Source organism: Pavona decussata, unplaced genomic scaffold, assembly GCF_977016875.1.
Source record: "Pavona decussata unplaced genomic scaffold, jaPavDecu1.1 SCAFFOLD_8, whole genome shotgun sequence".
In the NCBI taxonomy this organism is placed as follows: domain Eukaryota; kingdom Metazoa; phylum Cnidaria; class Anthozoa; order Scleractinia; family Agariciidae; genus Pavona; species Pavona decussata.
In genome coordinates this window covers 660,757-682,518 of record NW_028145431.1, presented here as the reverse complement: position 1 = coordinate 682,518, position 21,762 = coordinate 660,757, and the positions used below count along the sequence as shown (strand labels likewise).

Here is a 21,762-nt window from a genome sequence, read left to right as displayed (position 1 = left end):
TGACCGTTTTGAACTTGACAATACTGTTATGAGGACGCCGAAACTTTTACTACTAATTTCGCTAGTTTTTATTTTCAAATGTTTCTTGAAAACGTCTCTAACTAAAATCTGCTTTACAATTGGTTGGAAATTAAACAAATAAATATAAACTATGAGTCTCAATGTCAATTTGAATTTTAGAATTTACCTTATAAGCTATAATATGCATGCACGCCTCTGTAGACAGCAGGTGAGGTTGTGAATGCAAAACAAACTCAAAATTAATAAATTTCCCCTCTACGCGAATGAAGCCGCATATGATCGCGATAGAGAAATTTAAATGAAATGGATAGGAAGAAGGAAAGGACAGGATATGCACTACATGCTTAGGAGAATGATAAAAATACAAGTGGCTGTATCAAGGAAAAAGGAAAGTTCTCCATATGCCTGCCTGCTTTGGAGGAAACTTACTCACGTCTAAATAAATTTCTGGTAAACGCTAAAGTTCGCAATACTTGCAAGTTTTAATAAACGAAAATGGTCTGCTATATTATCTCCATTTTTATCTCTGTACCACTATATTATATTGCATTACTTAGCAACCTTTATTTTGTAATTATAGACTTTATTTTGACTTTTAATTGTAATGTGCTGTAGGTCATGTACCTTTTGTTGTCTTTTGCGCACTATAAATAATAAATCATCGTTGTTACTTTCGCTTTTCATTTGCATAACAGAACACGCTTACAGACAACGAAAGTGAAAAATGAGGAAACGAATTTTCGTTGGAATTGATCTGCTCTTGTTGTGGGGTTTTTGTATACTCTGTGGCAACATTCTTGGACAAGCAGGTATTGCTCAGTAGATAATGATTCCAACTGGGTTTTTTTAGTGCTTCCAAACACTTTCAGCTTTTGTAAATGTGTTGAGAACTCGACTTTTAAAAAAATCTTTAACAGGTCGAAATTCGAACACATAAATTTTTGCATCAACTTTTGATCACAAGAAGCTGTTTACGAGAAACGAGATTTAGTTAAGAGTCTTAACGTATATGTTGAACTTTTAACAAAGTTTAATTTCAATGATTGGCCTCAATCTTTAAATTTTGCAAGCGAAGTTTCTCGGGATTAAGTATATGTAGAAGCTTTCAGTTGAGGTCTTTCAGTTATAAATTAACCTTGAGTGAGAATTGTTATTCATGCATGGAAGAGGCAAGCACTTCCTCGGCGACATTCGTTTAATTTATTTAGCTCATCCCCATAAAACACGTCTACGAGTTTCCATTAAAGATGATGCCTCATAGCTATTTTTTGCCGATAGTACTACAGTGTACAGTTGTAAGTTCTCAGTTAACCCCATCCGGGATAAGGTTAGCTGAAAACTTACAAAAGACTTTTGCCTTTGATATTCGTTTGAAATTCCTTTTTTAGCCTTCTTCGGTTAAAATATTAGCATATTAACCTTTTTTAATCTTTTAGTTTTCATGCGTTTTAAACCGGGACCATTCCGCTAAGTTTTTTTAATAAGTCTGTTAAAAATTAATCATTTACCATCTGTCACATGATCGTCAACTGAAGGCCACGCATTTCAGGCCGCAAGGCCATAATGGGAAATGAAGTGTCTACTTGTGGCGTTATTAAACTATCGTTGGCATCTATCTTCTTGATTCCGATGCAGTCTTCGAACGTCATCGAACCTGCATACCCATCAATAATGATATGCGGACGGTTGAGTCTTTGAAGAAGGATCCTGTGGCGACTGAAACAAAATTTGGCCTTGGCAATTACGAACTAAAGCTCTACAGGATATCCAAAGGAGTACGATACGATATCGTAACTTCTAAATATTCCTGTTTGCTCTATTCTTGCGGTCATTATTGAAAGAAGGAGCCCTCAATTGACTTACAGGCTTCGACCAATTCTTCATATGTTGGAACTTGCGACGACGATGTCAATTCTTGAAATGTTAAAACTTCAATAGTAGTACAAAATGTTTCGTTCATGACGGAGGAAGATGCGTTCGGATTTCGTTCAACGCATACAAGACATCAAACACGCTATGTTTATCTTTACCTCATGGAAGAACAACATCCGGGATGCACAGGCATCCCACTACATATAATGAGATCATCGTTACACCCCCACTTAATAGTACTTATATGTCCTAGAATTACATCTACATTAAATTATTATTACAAAAAGTGAACTCAACAACAATAACAATATGAAGTTACCTTGCATATTACTTGTATACTTATGTCTTAAGAACCAAAAATATAATTCCTGAACTTTTGCAACTTAAATTTAGTAATTGGTTTGGTCATGACATCAGCTACCATTTCGGCGGTGGGACAATACTTAATGATAATCTTGCCTCCATTCTGCGCGCTGCGAATAAAATGGTATCGAACATCAATATGTTTCGATCTCTGTCGATTGACTGGATTCTTGGACAAGGCGATTTGTACCTTGGTTGTCCTCAAAAATCAAAACAGGGCTAATTACCTCACCAATGTCCTTATCATTTGAGTGAGATACATACCTTCTTGGACTGCTGCTGCCAGAGCAATGTACTCAGCTTCATATGATGATACAGCCACTGTTGGTTGTTTCCTTGATTTCCAAGAAATAAGATGACCGGCTCTAACCAAACTGAAACAGTACCCACAATACTACGCCTGTCATCTGTAGATGACGCCCAAACAGCATTACTGTAGCCTATCAGTGTAAGACCATCACCACACTTTCTATAACACAATTCAAAATCAAGGGTCTCCTTCAAGTATCGCAACACATGTTTTAAAGCTATCCAGTGTCCCTTTATGGGAGCAATCAGGAACTGTGACAACTTTGTAACAACCCAGCATATGTCTGGTCTGGTGCATGTCATAGCATACACCAAACTACCCACTGCTTCACGGTATCGTCTAGGATCCACAGGGGTTTCACCATCAAACTCAAGCTTCTGTTCTGAGGGTGTAGACCTTGGCTTACAATTAGACATCTCAAATCTCTCAAGCACCTTAGTGATGTACCCATTTTGATTCATCTTTACAAAGCGATCTCCTTGCTCAAAGTGAATACCCAAAAAGTATGAAAGTCTACCCAGATCTTTCATATGAAACCTCTCCTTCAGCATTTCTTTAGCTTCAGACATTATCAACATGTTGCTTGCTGCTATAATTATGTCGTCTACCTAGACAAGCATAGCAATAAATCCGCTTCCAACATGTTTGGTATACACACAATTGTCAACAGGGCTTTGAACAAAACCGTTCTCCAACAAGACACAGTGTAATACATGGTTCCTATTCCTACCCGACTGCTTTAGGCCATACAGATTTGTTCAATTTATACACAAGTCTCCCTCCACTCCCTGAGGGAACTTCAAATTTTTCAGCTTGATCCATGCAAATCTCACAATCAATAGGGGCATTGAAATGTGCAGCTTTCACATCCATTTGGTGCAAAACCAAGTCATGTTGTGCTGCTATTTGCATTAGCAAACGCAATGATGCGAGATTAGCAGTTGGTGCAAAGGTTTCTTGAAAATCAATACCTCTCACTTGGCTGTAACCCTTAGCAACATACCTAGCTTTGAAAGTTTTAGCACCAGCGGAACTTTCTTTGATAGTGTACACCCAACGACCCCCCACTGCATTTTTGCCCTCTGGCAAAACAGACAAAGTAAATGTGTTATTCTTAGTTAGGGAATTCATTTCTTCCTCCATCGCTGCCTTCCAGTTGCTAGACTCAGGCGAGTCCATGGCCTCTTGGTAAGTTTGAGGGAAAGCAGAAAATTTGTAACAGTAATCTACATTTGTTAGTACCTGATCATCATCTTCCATGTCTGTGGCATAATCACTCAGGTAGGATGGGGCCTCCTTGTTCTCGTAGAACGTCTCAAACCTTCATCGGGAGGCTGGAGAGTAGGACTTTCATTCTCAGCTTGGGGTTGTTCAGCAAGTCTATCCGGAACCTTTTTGGATCTATCGAAATCAGATACACTGTGTTGTGGTTGCGTGAGATCACCATCATCATCAGGCGATGGTCTTTCTCTTTGGGTCTGTTGATCTACCCCTTCCTTAGTCATAGGGAACTTCACCAACCTGTACTTCATAACCTTACCTGTCTCTGGGATATAAACCAGATAGGCGGGACTCTCCTTATCATACCCAAGAAAAATCCCCTTTGTGCATCTGGGATCTAATTTCTTCTTATCCTGCTTATATGCGTAGCACTCTGATCCGAAGACTCTCATGTTTGACAAATTTGGCTTTTTGCCAGTGATAGCAAAGTATGCCGTTTGTTTCAAGCGGTTGTTAAAGCACCTATTGCGTATATACGCGGCAGTCATTACTGCATAAGGCCAAAATTCTTTACACAAATTAGAATGCAAAAGTAAACACCTTCCCATTTCAAATAAGGTTCTCCAATGTCGCTCTGCTGTCCCATTTTGGTGGGGGAAAATAGGGCGCAGACATTTCATGCATTATCTCATTTTTCTCCAGCAGAGATTTAAACTTCTGAGGAATAAATTCACCACCATTATCCGACCTAATACATTTGACCTCACCATATGGAGCTGTGTCTGCCAAAAATTTTTGGGTTGCAGCTATTGTGTCACTTTTACTCTTTAAAAAATACACAAATACTGCGTCTTAATAGTCATCAGTATAAACTATAGAATATCTGAAACCCCCTCTAGAGACTGGATCAGTAGGTCCGGCTGAGTCAGTATGAACCAATTCTAATGGTGCAGTAGCACATGCATCTGGATTTCTATTCCTACTTTGGGTCATCTTCCCTTCAATACAAACATTACAATCTCGCGGTTTGCTGGAACTACTATCACTTATTTTCATACCTTCCACTACATCTTTCAGTTTCAATATGTCCTGATAATTACAGTGTGCTAAGATTTCATGCCAACCCTTCTGGTCACATGTATAGTTAACAGAGTCAGAGTCAGAGTCATTCTTGTTGAAGGTACTGAGATAGTACAGTCTACCATGCTTCTCGATGTTGAACTTGGTTCCATCCTTGTAAACTAATTCAGCAGAGTCCGGATTAAAACTTACTGAAGCACCCCTTTCAGTTGCAGCTTGTACTGAGAATATATTCTGAGGATACGTAGGAATGTATAATGCATTCTTCATTGTTACATCGACACGATTTCCAGTGGTATCCATGATGGTTATTTCAGCATCCCCTCTCTTGAGTGCCACATTGTTAGATCGTGTTCCATCTGCTAATTCGATGTAGTGCTTCTCTGGCGCGAATTTGTCGGGGAAAGATGAGTTCGGATTTCGTTCAACGCATACAAGACATCAAACACGCCATGATTATCTTTACCTTATGGAAGAACAACATCCGGGAACTTTTTATTACGTAATACATTTGCACAGGCATCCCACTACATATAATGAGATCATCCTTACACAAAAATGCTCCGATTTGTGCGACACTTCAACCGTTTTGTTAACTTCAAAATTGTTCTTTCAGACGCTTGTAGGTCACTGGAGTTTACTCCACCACATGACGGACACGCTCTTGTAAATCACGTGATGATGAATATTACTGTTGACAGACAAGACTCCTGCCGTGTTTCATGTTACCTTGACGACTACTGCCTGTCTTACAACTTCGGCCGCCTTGAAGATGGACATTTTGTCTGCCAACTGAGTGATTCCGATCACATACAACACCCAGAGGACCTTAAAAAGATTGAGGGATTTGTTTATTCAGGGACAGAGGTAATTGATAGCAGACTGGAGTAGGCGGATTTCGCCCCCCCCCCCCCCCCAATGACAATGAGATTTGAAATAGAGATAATATGTCCAAAGATGTTTACTTTTATGAATGCCAAATGGCGGTCTTCTTGGATCTGCCATCTTGAATTTCTGCATTTACTCCAAAACCACAGAAAGCGCCTAAATTGAACGAATGTCAACCAAAACCAATAAAGACGAAAACAAATATGAGCTAAAAACATAAAAGTTACAGCAACAAAGCAACCTTTCTTTACTTAAAAAGGATTTTTCTATTTCCTAAAAAAACAAAAGGCCTGTCAAAATTGTTTGCTATGATAACATCTTAATCAGACAACACTAAACTATACCACATCATTTTTTTTCCCGATAAATTCAAATTTCTGAAAAAAAGTCCTCAAACATTAAAAGCGTTATTCAAATTCAAAGTCGCCACGGGCAGAATCTGCTTCCCTCGGTCTAGATAGGGTTAAGAAGTCCTCGTATCTTAGCGGTGAACAGTGCGGCAAGGAACTTCTTTTGCCCACTGCACTTTTTCTACAATGCTTTTAATTTACCAAATACCTCATCAAATCTCACAATTTACCCGCTCAGTTTTCAAAACACCACACTTGACAAAATTGTTTTGTTTCAGTTGACATGATTTTCTAAGATATCGACCGTGAAAGTAAATGGTTACTGTTTTCAAACTCAACAGAATGCCTGCTCCAATAACAACTGTTCTTCGCATGGCAAGTGTGCGATCAACCCAACAGATAATACCTACTACTGCAAATGTCAACCAGGCTTTGTTGGGAAGTTTTGTAATAAACATGGTACAGTAAACTAAAGTTGAAGCGAGAGTTGAAACTCCTAATTAATTTCCTATGCTGGCTTTTTCGGACTGAAATATCGCTTATAGTAATTTTATCCTTAGTTAGAATATTTAACTTCGTGCGTTATCGCAGGAAAGTGCTGCACAGTAGCTTTCATTTAACTGGCCACACTTTAGACTCAAAAGTTGAAAACACTTTTATTTGCAAAGCATGATATGTAATTTCACAGGGGTTACTGTTCATTAGCTGTACATGACTCCTTCACACTGTAGGTTTTCAACAGGACTAAACCAAGAACCACCTCGTTCAGCATAATAGACAGGAACATTCATGGACATTCCTCTGACATAGACGTTGTGATTGCTCAAATGCCATCAATTCACTGAGCCTTTATACGTTTGCGTGAATATTGAAATAAAAAGAGGAGGTCTGATATATAGACGAGTGCTGCGTGGCTGCTCGCAAAGTCTAAACATTGGTCTGTTGAAGGGACCATCAAAACTGGTCATCTAATGAACTTATCACTGTACCATTCTATAGATATATTTTCTTTTTTCATGTAATCTTTTTATCTTTGCCAGTTGCTTATAAGAACTGCTTCGAAGCTCCAAACGAAACGGGAATCTACAATATGACGCTGAGTATCGGACCAGAGCATTTCCCTGTTTACTGTGATCAGAGGAGCGATGGAGGACGTTCTCAGCATTTTTACTTGTTGTTGTTGTTGGTTTTTTTTTTTCAGTTTACTTATTTTCTTACTTATTTACCTCAATAGCTACCTTCTTGTCGTTATAATTTATTTTATTTTAGTAGCCATATCCGATACAGGATAGTTTGGAACTTAATACTTCAATTCTTATAGTTTTAGCGCATAGTTTGTTGTCAGCTCTGTGAAATAAGCACTAATTGCAACTATTCAGATTAATTTCTTGACATCATAAACAGTTGTTTGCCTTTGTCAGTTTTATTCGATGCAGAGTAAATCGAAGCCCAATGCTTATGTTTTACTGTGTTTACAGCGTGGATGATGGTATTTAAAGTCGTTGCGAGTGTTTCTTCTCCATATGTTGCCGACCTGTGGAATTTACCCCATACACTTTCTGAAGACGTTATCTCTGCCCTGGACACAACTGAAGCTCATTCAGGGCACTATAAAAACCGCGCTGTATTGGATCACAACTGGAAAACTTTTAACCCTACGGGGGTACGTATACGTAAGAAAGCAGTTTCATAAAGGACAGCAAAATAACCCCTCTATGGACGAACACTACAGGTGTCACGGGTATTTTATTAAATTTCAATTGTACGATTTGTTGGCAGTTTTTAATGTTAATGCATGTAATATGAGCTAGTGAGCTGACTAAGACCTGCCTGATTTATAAAAATCCACGGCATTACCAGTGCCTTAAATCGGACTGATTTCCACCCCACGATACACCAACAGAAAAAGAAATCACCTCAGAAACTATAACGTATGAATTGGCCCACGCAATTGAACTTACTTCTCGGGCCGGTAAATCGGTACGCGTAATTTAGCCTTTATGCAATTAAATCTAACTCATGTGACCAATAATTGATATCCTAATTTGTCAACTGATTACCTAAATATCGACTATAGAGAAGACCTAATTTGTGTTTGTTGTTGTTTACTGAATTACATGGTGAATCATATTAGAAAGGGATTATGTCAGCTGTTGTGGTTGCATTTGTTGACTGTACTAGGCTCGGGTTGTGCTGTACAAGGGTGGATCAGAAGAGCGTTTTCTGAAGTTTAAAGCCAACGGAGAAGACAACATCAACTGGTTTTCCCAGGAAAATCTTATGTCATCCTATTGGAATGACCTCGGAACTGGCATTACGTTAAAGAGTTTTACCATCAATGGCCCGGTTAAACGCTCCTTTGAGATTTCCAAACATTATCGCGGGTGCCAGAATGATGCTGGATGGTTGGTGATTACCAACCGTAGATCTGAAAGCTGCAATTGGGGAAAGCGAAATTCCGGTACCAATATCCTTTACAGCAACAAGACGAACTACGTAAATTTTAAGAATGGTAAGTAAATCTACCTCATAAGCTTTAAATCAAAACCCCGAGAGGCCTTTACATCATGCAAACCCACGTGTATACACATCGAATTTCGATTTTCCCATTAATTTTGCCTCCTTAAACGTGAAAACTGAAAACATGCAATGTGCATCAAACGATGAAACTGCTATATGCAATCTCTCTGGATTCTCCAATGCTACGCGAAATATTTCAAAAATAAAGGACTTTTTAGAGAAGATCAATCATTTGTTAAACCGTCGAACGTAGACTGACAGTAAATTTGTAATTTTTTTCGGTAGAACTAGCAAATTAAATAGTTTTACAATCACATATACATGTACCGTATGCAACATTCTAGCATTTGTTAGTAAGTTACTAAGGGGGCATGGTGGACTGAGAAATTTTGCGTTGAACATTTCTGACCAGACAATTTATTAGGAGCAGGAAGGAGGGGGGAGGGGGGGAGGGGGGTAGTGGCTTTCTATTCAGCCAAAATTTTTGGTTACAAATTTCGGTAGTCTGTGTGAAATAGAAAAAGATATTCGTCAGTCATTCCAAACTTGTAATCTCACTGGTAAATCAAAAAACCAACGCGATGGCGCAGTGATGGCACAAGAAGACAACAAAATGTAATGGAAATATTGTGCAAATGGAACGGTATAACTTCTGTTCAGGAACGGAACAAATGGACTTCCTCTAGAGGTCGGCAGTTTGTTCCGAAAAAAGTTTTGTTTGATGCGCACGCACCGTTCGCATTTCAACGGGTTAAACCGAAAGTTTTGGGTAAATAGAGAGAGCCCAAGCAATTGAAGTAGTAGTTTCCCTCCCGCCTGGGGCTGTCGCCATTTTTAACCTTTAATTTGAGCCCCAACACCAAATGTTGATGTCTTGATCTACTCATGTAAAGCGTATACCATCAATCCGTCATGTAGCAAGCATTTAATAAGCCATAAATCATTATCTTAATAATTATCATTATCATTATCATCTAATTATAAAATTGATCTCAGTTCTCTTCGCTGTTCTCCGTATATCTCTTGTTATTAGAAACTGGATCATTGTATTATGCAATTCCAGGGATTTGTTTGGCCATGATAAATGAGCCATTATAACTTAACCGAAAACTAGCGACCATTAAATTGACCATTAAATTTGTTGTTTTCTTGCAAAGCGAAATCAGCAACATCTAGCGATATTTACTGGTTGTGTTTGATAAAACAATTATTCCATTCACTCTTGTTGGATATATATATGAGATGATTATAGCCAACTGGGCGCTACGCGCCTCGTTGGCTATCTATCATTTCACATCCAACGCGCGCTCGTTGAATATTTGTTTATGGTACTGGCTGAGCCTTCAAGACACTTTGGAGATCATTTCCTTATCTGTTATTACCCGTTTATTAGATGAGTGACACACTTGGGGAGAAATCAGATGATGGTCTCCATCGGTTAAAATGACTTAAGGGACGCGCTCAACAGAAAACAACTCTTTTGACAGTGTTGCCTTAATTAAGGCATTTATAGCACTTCAACTTCAACTTTGCGGTGGAATTTGTTTAATTTACATGTATTTGGCAAAGTAAAATAATTATCTCTCTCTCTCTCTCTCTCTCTCTCTCTCTCTCTCTCTCTCTCTCTCTCTCTCTCTCTCTCTCTCTCTCTCTCTCTCTCTCTCTCTCTCTCTCTCTCTCTCTCTCTCTCTCTCTCTCTCTCTCTCTCTCTCTCTCTCTCTCTCTCTCTCTCTCTCTCTCTCTTTTCGTTCATTCATCTTAATTTCTCAAGCCACGAATTTTAATGGTAACTGATGTTATAAAAGTAAACTTTTTATTTCCAGGTAATGTCGCCTTTGCTGACGTTTTAGCTGTGTTCATCCGCTGAAGAGATGTAATAACAAGTTTCAATGACAGCGACTCCTTTTGCTGTTGTGTATACGATCTGTGCATCTCGGGGTAGTCCGAGAAATAATAGTAGCCTAGTAAATAGTAATTCAAGGTATTTTGCGCGGCTCATGACTATGCAGGGAAAGCAGATCTTAACAAGTGTTATTGGATCCAAGAAGAAAGTTAAGTGTAACCATGAATTTTTTACAAATAATTAAGCTTCAATCAATTAAAATGCCATATATTCTGATTTTCAAAGGAAAAAAAAAAAAAAAAAACGAAATTGCGTGGTTGTTAACTTTCAAATAAAGTAAACTGTTCCTGCTTCCAATTTTCTTTGTGGCCGGACTTCCATAGCTCTTACTAAGATGTTCTTTTCCCACAATCACAAAACGGCGCAAAATATCTCTGTAATTAAGAAGCACCTTCCTTAAAATGCAACCATATGCATATCAGTGTAGAGTAACATAATGCTTCTGAGACCGACTTTATAAAACAAAACGAACTTTAAATAGATTCAAATGCGTAGTAACTTTTGCACTTCGCATGTCAATATTTAACACATCCAAGTAGGATAGTATATTTTGGACGATACGCTACACGTAGGTGGTTATTAAATTAATGCTTTGAAAATATTAAGCCAATTAGACTGGCACTTCCGATATTTTATCTTAGCGCTTTAAAGTGCCTATGAACCGAAAATTGTTTTTATTTCTAAAGGTTACCTTAAAAAATGCAGGTTTCCAAAGTTTGAGAACTCTAGGCTTAAAAATGACGATTTTACAAGCCTTCAAAGTCGTGCTATTTTACCCTAAAAAATGGGTCGAAATTTTTCCAAATTCACCAAACTGTGACGTCACTTTGTTGCCACGGGTTTGTTTGCGTTGTCAAAGTGCCTTGTTGGGAAGTGAGCGAGCTTGGAAGGAAACATGTCTAGCGATTCAGAAATGAGCGAATTTTCAGATATGTCCGGTAACCCCGAGGACGAAGATGTCGAAGAGGGAAACGATGAAGATTACCATGTAATTTATAGCGAAATTATGCCATATCAAGACGAACCGCTGGCCCAAGTTGACGCTGGCGACGAGAACACGGGAGAGGAAATCGAAGTCGACGAAGAATTAGACGAAGATGGCCTTACACCAACAGTGCTGGAAGCGCGATATGAGAAAAGAGTTCCTGTAAACAGTTGGTCAGTATAGGTATTTTTATATTCTTAGGAGACAGTCCGCGTTAGATTCGACCGGTCAATTTGGGCCAGTCGTTCGATTTCCTTCAAATTTTTAGCAACAGACAAAGTTGATATAACATTAACGAAAACACATTTCTTTTGATTCTAAACTCAACAAGACCCGAAATTTTGAGGCGAATGTTCAACCCTCCCGAATCCCCGAAAATCGACCTTTCACCGAGTCGAAATTAACCCGTTTTCGGATGTTTGCCGCCGAAATAATATTTTTCCGAAAAACCTTACATTTATACCACGAACACATACACTATACTTCTTTACAAATATGGTATATAGAACTCATATTATTGAGAACTTTTATAAGGAGGGCATCTCAAACATACCGATGTTAACGATTCGTGCACGGAGCGTGTCAAGTGCTGCAACAAAAACCAACATTTCTCAAAATTCTGACTTACTCTGGAAGTCTCGTGTATTTTTTCAAAGAGTACTAGGATAGTGTCCTTAAACTACGGAATAATATTTAGTGGATCTCTATACTGCGAAAAGATACGGCCGCAACAATTTTGGGCAAATCTCTTATTTTCCGACACGTGTTGTGTGACAGCGATGGCATCCCAAGGCAAAAAATTTTGACTTTTTCTGTCTTGACCGCAACTTAAAGTAGACAAATGCGTTTTAAAAGGGTAAACAATTAAAAACGTACCTTAAAAGTTCCACTGTTTTGCTTCCAAGACTTCATGTTTCACCGATAAACTGTGAGCAAATTTGATGGCCGTGTCACGGTATTCGTGACACGGGATCCGTGTTCTTTATTTGTTGGCTTGCAGGCGATGATCATGCTAGCTAAAAACCTGAACATCTTTTTAGAGTTCCGTGAAATTAGTTCTGTTATTCAACCGGGCACTCTGCCGACCAAACAGTCTTAAGTTGCAGAATTTATATCGAGGAAAGACTTTTGAAAGTTGTCGTCCATCTTTGTTTTGAAATAACAACCGCTGACTGGAACAACACTTCCGGTCTGATCGAACCGGAAACAGAACATCGTCTACAGTAAGAAGTTCAATTTCTACTGTTAATTACTTGATTATTTCTAGCTTATTTTCTACTTCAAATGCATACATGTTTATGCCGGGCAACTCATTATTTAACCCTTTTACGTTACCTATGATGTATTTTACTAAAATAATAACACTGCGAAATATATAGAAATGAGACCTTAGAAAGGTTTCAACAGCAACTGCAAATTTACGAAACTTGCAATAAATGAGACGTCAGAATGGTCTCATTGAGAACTGCGAATTCCAATGTAAAAAGAAGAAAATGCAGGAAACTGCGAAAATCTGCAATTTTCAGTTGAAAATCGTAAACTTTGTAGCGACAATTTCGTCCTTGACCGGCTTACCGCTACAAGAGGCTAAGGCTAGCAGAGTTTTTCTTTATCTTGTTTGTTTCCCGGGGGTTTTATTTAGGCTAGACTTTTCAGCGGCTCTCCTGTTTGCTATCTCTGAGAGCGACAGGCAGCTGCATGGAAGGCAATCATTAAAAACTGAGTGTACCTAAATATTATTCTGTCTCTTAGCTAAATAATTTTACAGAAAACACGAACATTTTTCAACAAAGATAGCCAAGTGCTGAACCAAATCCTTCTTTCTGTCCTTTGCTGTAAACGAGACTTTGTAGTTCTTTAGAATGTTCTTTAGCATTGAAAAAACAATTTTGTTGGTTTTCCGGTACTGGCAAAGGTCATAGACGTCGTAGTAAATGGGATGTAGAAGGCCGATCTCGTCAATAATGCAGTTCACCACTTCTTGTCTGTTGCTTTCTTCTTCCTCTTCCAGTATTTCTTCAATTTCTGTCATCAGCTGCATCTTGCCCTTTCGTCTTGGATGACACTAGCTGAGAGAAAAAGTTCTTTATCTGAACAACTGTTAGCCATTCTTCTCTGGAAAAGCGACGCTCATTTTGTTCATCTCGGGCGTTTCGCATGTCTGCAGTGACTTGTTTTGGGTTAGCCTTCAACCCCGTTCGTTCTCCTTAGTTAAACTTTGCTTTCAAGTAATCCTTTACATTTTCAGAAAAACGAGTTGGGGCACGTGGCTTTGAAAGGGCCCATCCTCGCGTGAGATTTGAGGGTCTGGTTGCCTGTTCTGAACCACGGGCGCTCTCTCTCGAATTATTAGAAGCTTCTTGACTGTCTTCATCTACTGTAGAGAAACGCGCGGTCCACTCTCTCCTTAGTCGATCATAAATACTTTAATTCATTGGCTTCTTTCCATGATCTCCGATTTCAATGTGTATTTCAACAGACAAGAAGTGGTGAACAGCATTGTTGACGAGATCGGCCTTCTACATCCCATTTATTACGACGTCTATGACCTTTGCCAGTACCGGAAAACCAACAAACTTTCACAGTTTAATGTTTCAATGCTAAAGAACATTCTAAAGAACTATGAAGTCCCATTTACAGCAAAGGACAGAAAGAAGGATTTGGTTCAGCACTTGGCTATCTTTGTTGAAAAATGTTCGTGTTTTCTGTAAAATTATTTAGCTAAGAGACAATAATATTTAGGGACACTCAGTTTTTAATGATTGCCTTCCATGCAGCTGCCTGTCGCTCTCGGAGATAGCAAACAGGAGAGCCGCTGAAAAGTCTAGCCTAAATAAAACCCCCGGGAAACAAACAAGATAAAGAAAAACTCTGCTAGCCTTAGCCTCTTGTAGCGGTATGCCGGTCAAGGACAAAATTGTCGCTACAAAGTTTACGATTTTCAACTGAAAATTGCAAATTTTCGCAGTTTCCTTCATTTTCTTCTTTTTACATTAGAATTCGCAGTTCCCGGTGAGACCATTCTGACGTCTCATTTATTGCAAGTTTCGTCAATTGTAGTTGCTGTTGAGACCTTTCTGAAGTCTCATTTCTATACATTTCGCAGTTTTTCGATATTTTTTTTTTACAGTTTTTGTTATTATTTTAGTAAAATTGCTGGTTTTCACATGACGTCATAAAAAACTGAAATTCTTATCTAAACACAATTTTGGGTTTTTATCTTCATCACATAAAAGAAAATATAAAATACCATCGGCTTGCTTGTTTTCAGAAGGATAGCATTTTTTTAAAAAATAGAGCAGTTTGAATTTTAGATTTTTGCACAGTGCGTGACAGAAGGATTGCTGCTCCAAACATGTCACGAATACATGAAAACATCGATTTGCCTCGTGTTTTATTAGGTCTCATCGGCTAACATGTAATAGAAACGTCTATGTTAATGTGTGAAAGTTCAGCAGAGAGAAGAAGGGCTTTGAAATAGCCAAGGTAAACTCCAGATGTTTTTGCTGGTTTCCGGCCGCCATGTTGGTATCCCTCAGACGGAACACCAACATGGCGTCCCCGTACTAAACTCTGTAATTTTCCGTGGTACATTTTCTTGAATAACTCGTTTTTGAGATATCGCACAGCCCTGTGGCTTTCACACGTTGTTTATGTATCACTCTTCTACAACATATCTATTTCTTGACTTTATGTATTGAATTGTTAAGGATTTTATTTTTTTTACTTGCGTGACGATGTGTGAGGTGAAAACCACCAATACATCTTAGATAACGTAAAAGGGTTAAATAATGAGTTGCCCGGCATAAACATGTATGCCTTTGAAGTAGAAAATAACCTAGAAATAATCAAGTAATTTACAGTACGTTAATAACAATAAAACTCTAGAAATTGAACTTAGTGCACGACTTCTTACTGTAGACGATGTTCTGTTTCCGGTTCGATCAGACCGGAAGTGTTGTTCCAGTCAGCGGTTGTTATTTCAAAACAAAGATGGACGACAACTTTCAAAAGTCTTTCCTCGACATAAATTCTGCAAATGATGACTGTTTGGTCGGCAGAGCGCCCGGTTGAATAACAGAACTAATTTCACGGAACTCTGTAGAGTTGTTCAGGTTTTTAGCCAGCATGATCGTCGCCTGCAAGCCAACAAATAAAGAACACGGATACCGTGACACGGCTATCAAATTTGCTCACAGTTTATCGGTGAAACATGAAGTCTTGGAAGCAAAACAGTGGAACTTTTAAGGTACGTTTTTAATTGTTTACCCTTTTAAAACGCATTTGTCTACTTTAAGTTGCGGTCAAGCAGAAAAAGTCAAAATTTTTTGCCTTGGGATGCCATCGCTGTCACACAACACGTGTCGGAAAATAAGAGATTTGCCCAAAATTGTTGCGGCCGTATCTTTTCGCAGTATAGAGATCCACTAAATATTATTCCGTAGTTTAAGGACACTATCCTAGTACTCTTTGAAAAAATACACGAGACTTCCAGAGTAAGTCAGAATTTTGAGAAATGTTGGTTTTTGTTGCAGCACTTGACACGCTCCGTGCACGAATCGTTAACATCGGTATGTTTGAGATGCCCTCCTTATAAAAGTTCTCAATAATATGAGTTCTATATACCATATTTGTAAAGAAGTATAGTGTATGTGTTCGTGGTATAAATGTAAGGTTTTTCGGAAAAATATTATTTCGGCGGCAAACATCCGAAAACGGGTTAATTTCGACTCGGTGAAAGGTCGATTTTCGGGGATTCGGGAGGGTTGAACATTCGCCTCAAAATTTCGGGTCTTGTTGAGTTTAGAATCAAAAGAAATGTGTTTTCATTAATGTTATATCAACTTTGTCTGTTGCTAAAAATTTGAAGGAAATCGAACGACTGGCCCAAATTGACCGGTCGAATCTAACGCGGACTGTCTCTTAACCTGTGCGCCGCAATGTCCGAACGGATTTACTTTGAGCTTGCAACTCGTTGATCTTGCATCCTGAATCTGGCTGTCTGATCTTTCGATCGTCAAAAGACCTATCAAAATATGAGATCTTTTTTTCATTTTGAATGGCCTGACGTTTTTGCTGTAACGGCTCATTTCTGTTTTAACGTTGACTTCATATTTTCAGGTGCCAATGTACAGAATGCAAAGTCGAGAACTTAGTAGGTTCGCTAGAGTACCGTTGCTGCAGGGAAATTGCCAATGCGTTTACTTCGCTCGCTAAGTTCTTCTTGACCAGGTGGAGTAGTAGTATCCCTCGTTGGGATCGCGTCCTTTATCTGGCAACACTTTACTTTCATCCCCGCGGCATCCATGCTGCTTAGAACGGATAAACTGCGTTCATAAGACGAATCCTCGAAATGAGCCGGACAGAGTGAAGTGTATTTTGACGTCGGGTTCTTGAAATCATGCCTATGTCTACGGACAAACTGGACCCATTTGGCCCTCACAGCCGGATCAGCGGGTAATCGGTACATTCTCTAAGCAAATTATGTAGATCTAAAGCAACAGGTCTTGATAATATTTCTGCTAAAATTGTACGTGAATGTGCTGATCTTATTTCAGTTTCACTATGTGATCTCTTTAATAAATCTTTAGTCTCTGGTATATTTCCTGATGATTGGAAATGTGCTAGAGTTACTCCGTTGTTCAAGGAAGGTGAGCAATCTGATCTGAATAATTATCGACCTATTTCAGTCATTTCCGTTATAGCTAAAGTGTTTGAGAGGATTGTTTATGATCAGTTGTATAACTTTTTGACCAATGAAGATATCATTTCTAATCATCAATCGGGTTTTCGCTCGTTACACTCAACTGTGACTGCCCTTCTGGAAGCTACGGATAATTGGGCCTTTAATATTGATCGTGGCAATGTTAATGCTGTGGTTTTCCTCGATTTAAAAAAGGCTTTCGACACCGTTGACCATGATATCCTTTTATCTAAAATGAACCTTTATGGAATACAAGGTACAGCTCTTGATTGGTTTAAGTCGTATTTAACTAATCGTACACAACGATGTCTCGTTAACGGTTCTCTTTCTAGAATCTGCTCTCTTAAATGTGGGGTACCGCAAGGAACAATCCTTGGCCCCCTTTTATTTCTAATTTATATTAATGACTTGCCAAACTGCCTTACTTCGTGCCAGCCTAGGATGTATGCCGTTGACACCCACATTACTTATGCTGGCGTTGATGTGAATTCAATACAGTTAAATCTGAATCACGATTTAGATAACCTAAACAAATGGCTTATTTCCAATAAACTTACTTTGAACACTCCTCAAACTGAATTCATGCTAATTGGCTCCAGACAAAAATTGAGTACTTTGGCGAACCCGCTTGAGCTCTCGATTAATAATGTTCCGATAGAACACGTTTCCTCTGTCAAATCGCTTGGAATATTTATTGATGAAAATCTACGGTGGCAAACACACATTGATAAATTATCTAAAAAGATCGCTTCCGGAATAGGAGCAATAAAAAGAATTAGACCTTTTGTCTCTCCACCTACCCTTCATTACATATACAACGCACTAATTCAATCTCATTTCGATTATTGCAATCTTGTCTGGGGTAATTGTGGTAAAACATTATTTGACAGGCTACAGAAGCTTCAGAACCGTGCCGCTCGCGTTTTAACCTTCTCTAGCTATGATGCTGATGCTAACCGTTTAATTAGACAACTCGATTGGAAAGACTTGAGCACTCAATTTCAAATACAGAAATCCATAATGGTATACAAGTCTTTAAATTGTCTTGTTCCTGAATATTTATCATCTAAATTTGTTAAACGAAATGAAACGCGTTACTCCCTGAGGGACTCTGTTAACAAACTATTTGTCCCGTTTCCGCGAACTAATTTCATGAAAAACAGCTTTTCTTATAGCAGAGCAGTTCTCTGGAACAGCCTACCCTGTCATGTGAGAGAAGCTGAATCTCTTAAACAATTTAAAAGATTAGTTAATGTTCATTTTTAATGTTACACACGGCATTCATGAAAAACAGGTTTTAGTTAGATTAGTTGTAGTCAGGTTTTGAATTTTGTTTAGGATAGTTAGGTTATTTCTTATTTTTATACTCCTGATGGATTTTACCGTGTTTAAATAAAGATTTATTGATATTGATTGATATTGATTCGTATACCCGGGGTAAACGATCTGTTTTGGCAGCTTTGCTGGTTTGGCGTACCAGCAACGCAATACCGCCCTTGCTGCCTCTTTTCCTCCATATTGCGGGAATGAATGTGGCAACAAAGTGACGTCAGAGGTTGATATCACGTGGTATTTTGGCCGCGCGATTCAAAGACCATTTTTGAGAGTAAAATAGCACGACTTTAAAGGCTTCTAAAATTGCCATTTTTAAGTCTACAGTTCTCAAACTTTGGAAACCTGTATTTTTAAAGGTAAACTTTAAAACTAAATGAAAACAATTTTCGGTTCATAGGCACTTTAACGTCATCGATTTTCTAAAAGAAATAATTTGATTAGTTTAAGTGCCCATTTGTTGTATTTAGGAGATTCGGTCATGAGATTTTGCATTTTTAGCGGGCTTTTAACAGTTGCTTAAGTATGCTAACCATTACACATTTGACTAATTGAGTTGAGGCAGAACGTCTGGTGCCTGCACTGAAATGAAATCATGAAGACCATGGTTACTCGTGGTCCGCTGTGTAAACCATAGACTTGAATTGGCCACAAGCAATACTTTCTGATCAGATGCGTTCTTCAAACGTCTAGATGAAATGATGTCAAGTATTTACTACTTATTCTGAAATAGCGGAAAGAACGAACCGGTTGGCACAGAAACTATCAGTCACATGGATTCATTTGGAAACCCTAAGGGAACCAGATTCCAAGCGCGTCACTACTATGGCATTAGAGTCAGATGATTGTGAACTATCTCACATTGCACGGTGTTGTTTGTCGAAAATACGATTGGGGCCAACAACAACAACCAGCAAGCCAGACCTTAAAGCACAGCTGATATGCTATCTAAACCAGTGGTTGACGTATGAGTATCTTGAAGCTCTAGAGCTAGATCGCAGACTCTTACGTCTTACTTCCCATCTCATCCTGATCATGCAAGGTCAGGGTATCCTCGTAACTGATGTACTGGATGCGGGTCTTGAAGAGTGAAAGCCCAAGAGCTGAGCCAACGGGCTGCTTCAAAAGAGCTAGTGTTCCCCTTCTCCACCAAGTGGATGACTCAGCTGATCACGTTACAGTATCTGCAACAGCGACAAATCTGCAGGCCACCACACAGAGGGGACAAATGCATCACCAAAGTTAACGAAACCTTTGAGATAAAAAAGGTAGGTAAAGTCACACAAGAGCCTAGGTGGTCCATACGGCCGGAGCATGGCCCGGTTTTTGTAGCAAGGAGCAACTAGGAGTATTGCTACTCCCCCCTGGATGGGATGCTAGTCCATCGCAGGGTTACCCCCAACAGTATGTCGCCTGTACTCATTTATACACCTGGGTGAAGAGAGACAATGTGGAGCAAAGTTTCTTGTCTAAGGAAACAATACAGCAATGAAGAGACCAACCTGGCCTCGAACCAAAGACCCTCAGATCCTCCGACCGTCCGATCGAAAGTCCGACGCGCTAACCACCACACCACCGCACCTCCACGGAGATAAAAAAGGTGACAGAGGGAAAAGAGAGGGTTCATAAGAACATGCATTGATTAGCGGTATCAATCTCTGCAAGAACCAGTCATCCAGGCCTTGTGTTTGAATACTGGCTGAACACTTCCAAATTACAATTCGACCCGAAACGCACGGACACCTTTGAACGAGCTCCTAGAGCTCTTTGGTGCTTCGTGGGTAAATAAATTACATTTACATTTTTTGTTTTTACATTTACTCAGTCTTCAGTGTCCCTTCAGTAAGTCAGCACAACTTCAGTCTTGATCTCGCCTTTAAGGGGCTGAATGGTGTCAAGGCACTAAAAGCGACTAAATTCAAAGGCTAACAAAGGACGTTTGTCTTTCTGGGAGAACATCTTTGAAAGTTATCACGACATATTTCCCCATTTCCTTCTCATAATAGAAGTATACACTGAAGTTCTTATGTCAGTATTGAAATCAATGCTATTGAAAACGGGTTCCAATGAATTTTCACGGAACCAAAACATGGTTACAGATGGGTTCCCAAAAATTGATTTGAAATCCAAGGGCTTGTAGACCGTTCATAGTCCCCCTATTTTTCCGTAGGATTCTCGAGACTGGTACGCTTCGATGGAGCTGCCGCCATCTTGGTTTGTAAAGGCGAGCGCGATCTGGGGAGAGTGTCTAAACAACTGAGGTGAGACGGAGTGGGGGTTAGTTGAAAGGGGAGGAGGAGCGAAAAAATAGGGAAGTATCCTCACTAGTGAGGATATGGAAAATATCCCACGAATCCCACGGGGAAATATGGGGACTGTGAACAGTCTATAGGGCTTGAAGCTACATACATTAATTTAGTAAGTAAATGAAGAATAACGTAATGTTCGTAAACAATTTTGCGTTTGTCTGCTGAGTAATGTAATCTCAGCATCTGAATAAAGTTTATTATTAAAATTGGATCATCGTATAATGTAATTCCAGGCATTTGATTGTCTTAGCGGCCATCTTAATGTTGTTGTGCTATTTCCTGGTTTATAGAGTAGTCCGCCGACACTCTCTCACTGTGACCTGCTCCCTGCAGAGAGGTGAACAACGCTCGGGACCGAATTGCGAAGAACTCAGAGCCACTAAAATACTGTTTGTTGTCATGCTCGGGTTTATTCTCTGTTGGGTACCAACACTGGCAATTGGCGTGATTCTTGCCAAAACAATGAAAGTTCTGCCTCCAGAGTATCCGTGGGTCTGTGTTATTCTTATCTACTTGTCTTCTGCCATAAACCCAATCATATACGGCGTCATGAATCATAAGTTCCGGAAAGAGTTTAAGAGGTCACTCGTGTCGGTCAAGAATGGAGTAGCGAAACTGTCTTGTTCTGTTCTGATGAGGGGACGTTTCAAGATAAGCCCGGAAAATCAACGTGAAGTTTTAGTTCTGCAAGCAATCTGTATTAACCCCTTAACTCCGACTTACCATTGCAGAAATGGCAGATCTGGACTTTCTAAAACCTGCCCTTGGGAAAGATCAATCGAAAACGAACAGCTCGGTATTGAGGAAAGTTCCGCTTAATGACGCGCTTTTCAAAGAGGACACACCAATGCGCAAGGGTATTGACGACCGACAGAGACAATTTTTAACACGTTATAGATTACAT

General features: G+C 39.2%; 2 protein-coding genes and 1 long non-coding RNA gene across 3 annotated transcripts; all 3 read left to right on the top strand.

Moving 5' to 3' along the window:
• The first annotated feature begins 660 nt into the window (after positions 1 to 660).
• Positions 661 to 11,323, top strand: LOC146488738 (uncharacterized). The gene is made up of 7 exons (XM_085113384.1): positions 661 to 830; positions 5,484 to 5,734; positions 6,447 to 6,564; positions 7,146 to 7,259; positions 7,584 to 7,768; positions 8,287 to 8,617; positions 10,449 to 11,323. Exons 1-7 carry the CDS (start codon positions 746 to 748, stop codon positions 10,490 to 10,492), a joined length of 1,128 nt encoding a protein of 375 aa, XP_084969510.1. The 5' UTR covers positions 661 to 745; the 3' UTR covers positions 10,493 to 11,323.
• Position 11,324: 1 nt separating this feature from the next.
• LOC146488737 (uncharacterized) lies at positions 11,325 to 17,662 on the top strand. The gene is made up of 2 exons (XM_085113481.1): positions 11,325 to 11,686; positions 16,635 to 17,662. The coding sequence occupies exons 1-2, from the start codon at positions 11,424 to 11,426 to the stop codon at positions 16,828 to 16,830; spliced, it is 459 nt and encodes a 152-aa protein (XP_084969607.1). The 5' UTR covers positions 11,325 to 11,423; the 3' UTR covers positions 16,831 to 17,662.
• Positions 17,663 to 17,863: 201 nt separating this feature from the next.
• LOC146488736 (uncharacterized) lies at positions 17,864 to 21,069 on the top strand. The gene is made up of 2 exons (XR_014865380.1): positions 17,864 to 19,817; positions 20,150 to 21,069. It is a non-coding gene; the product is annotated as an uncharacterized LOC146488736 (long non-coding RNA).
• The last annotated feature ends 693 nt before the right edge of the window (positions 21,070 to 21,762 follow it).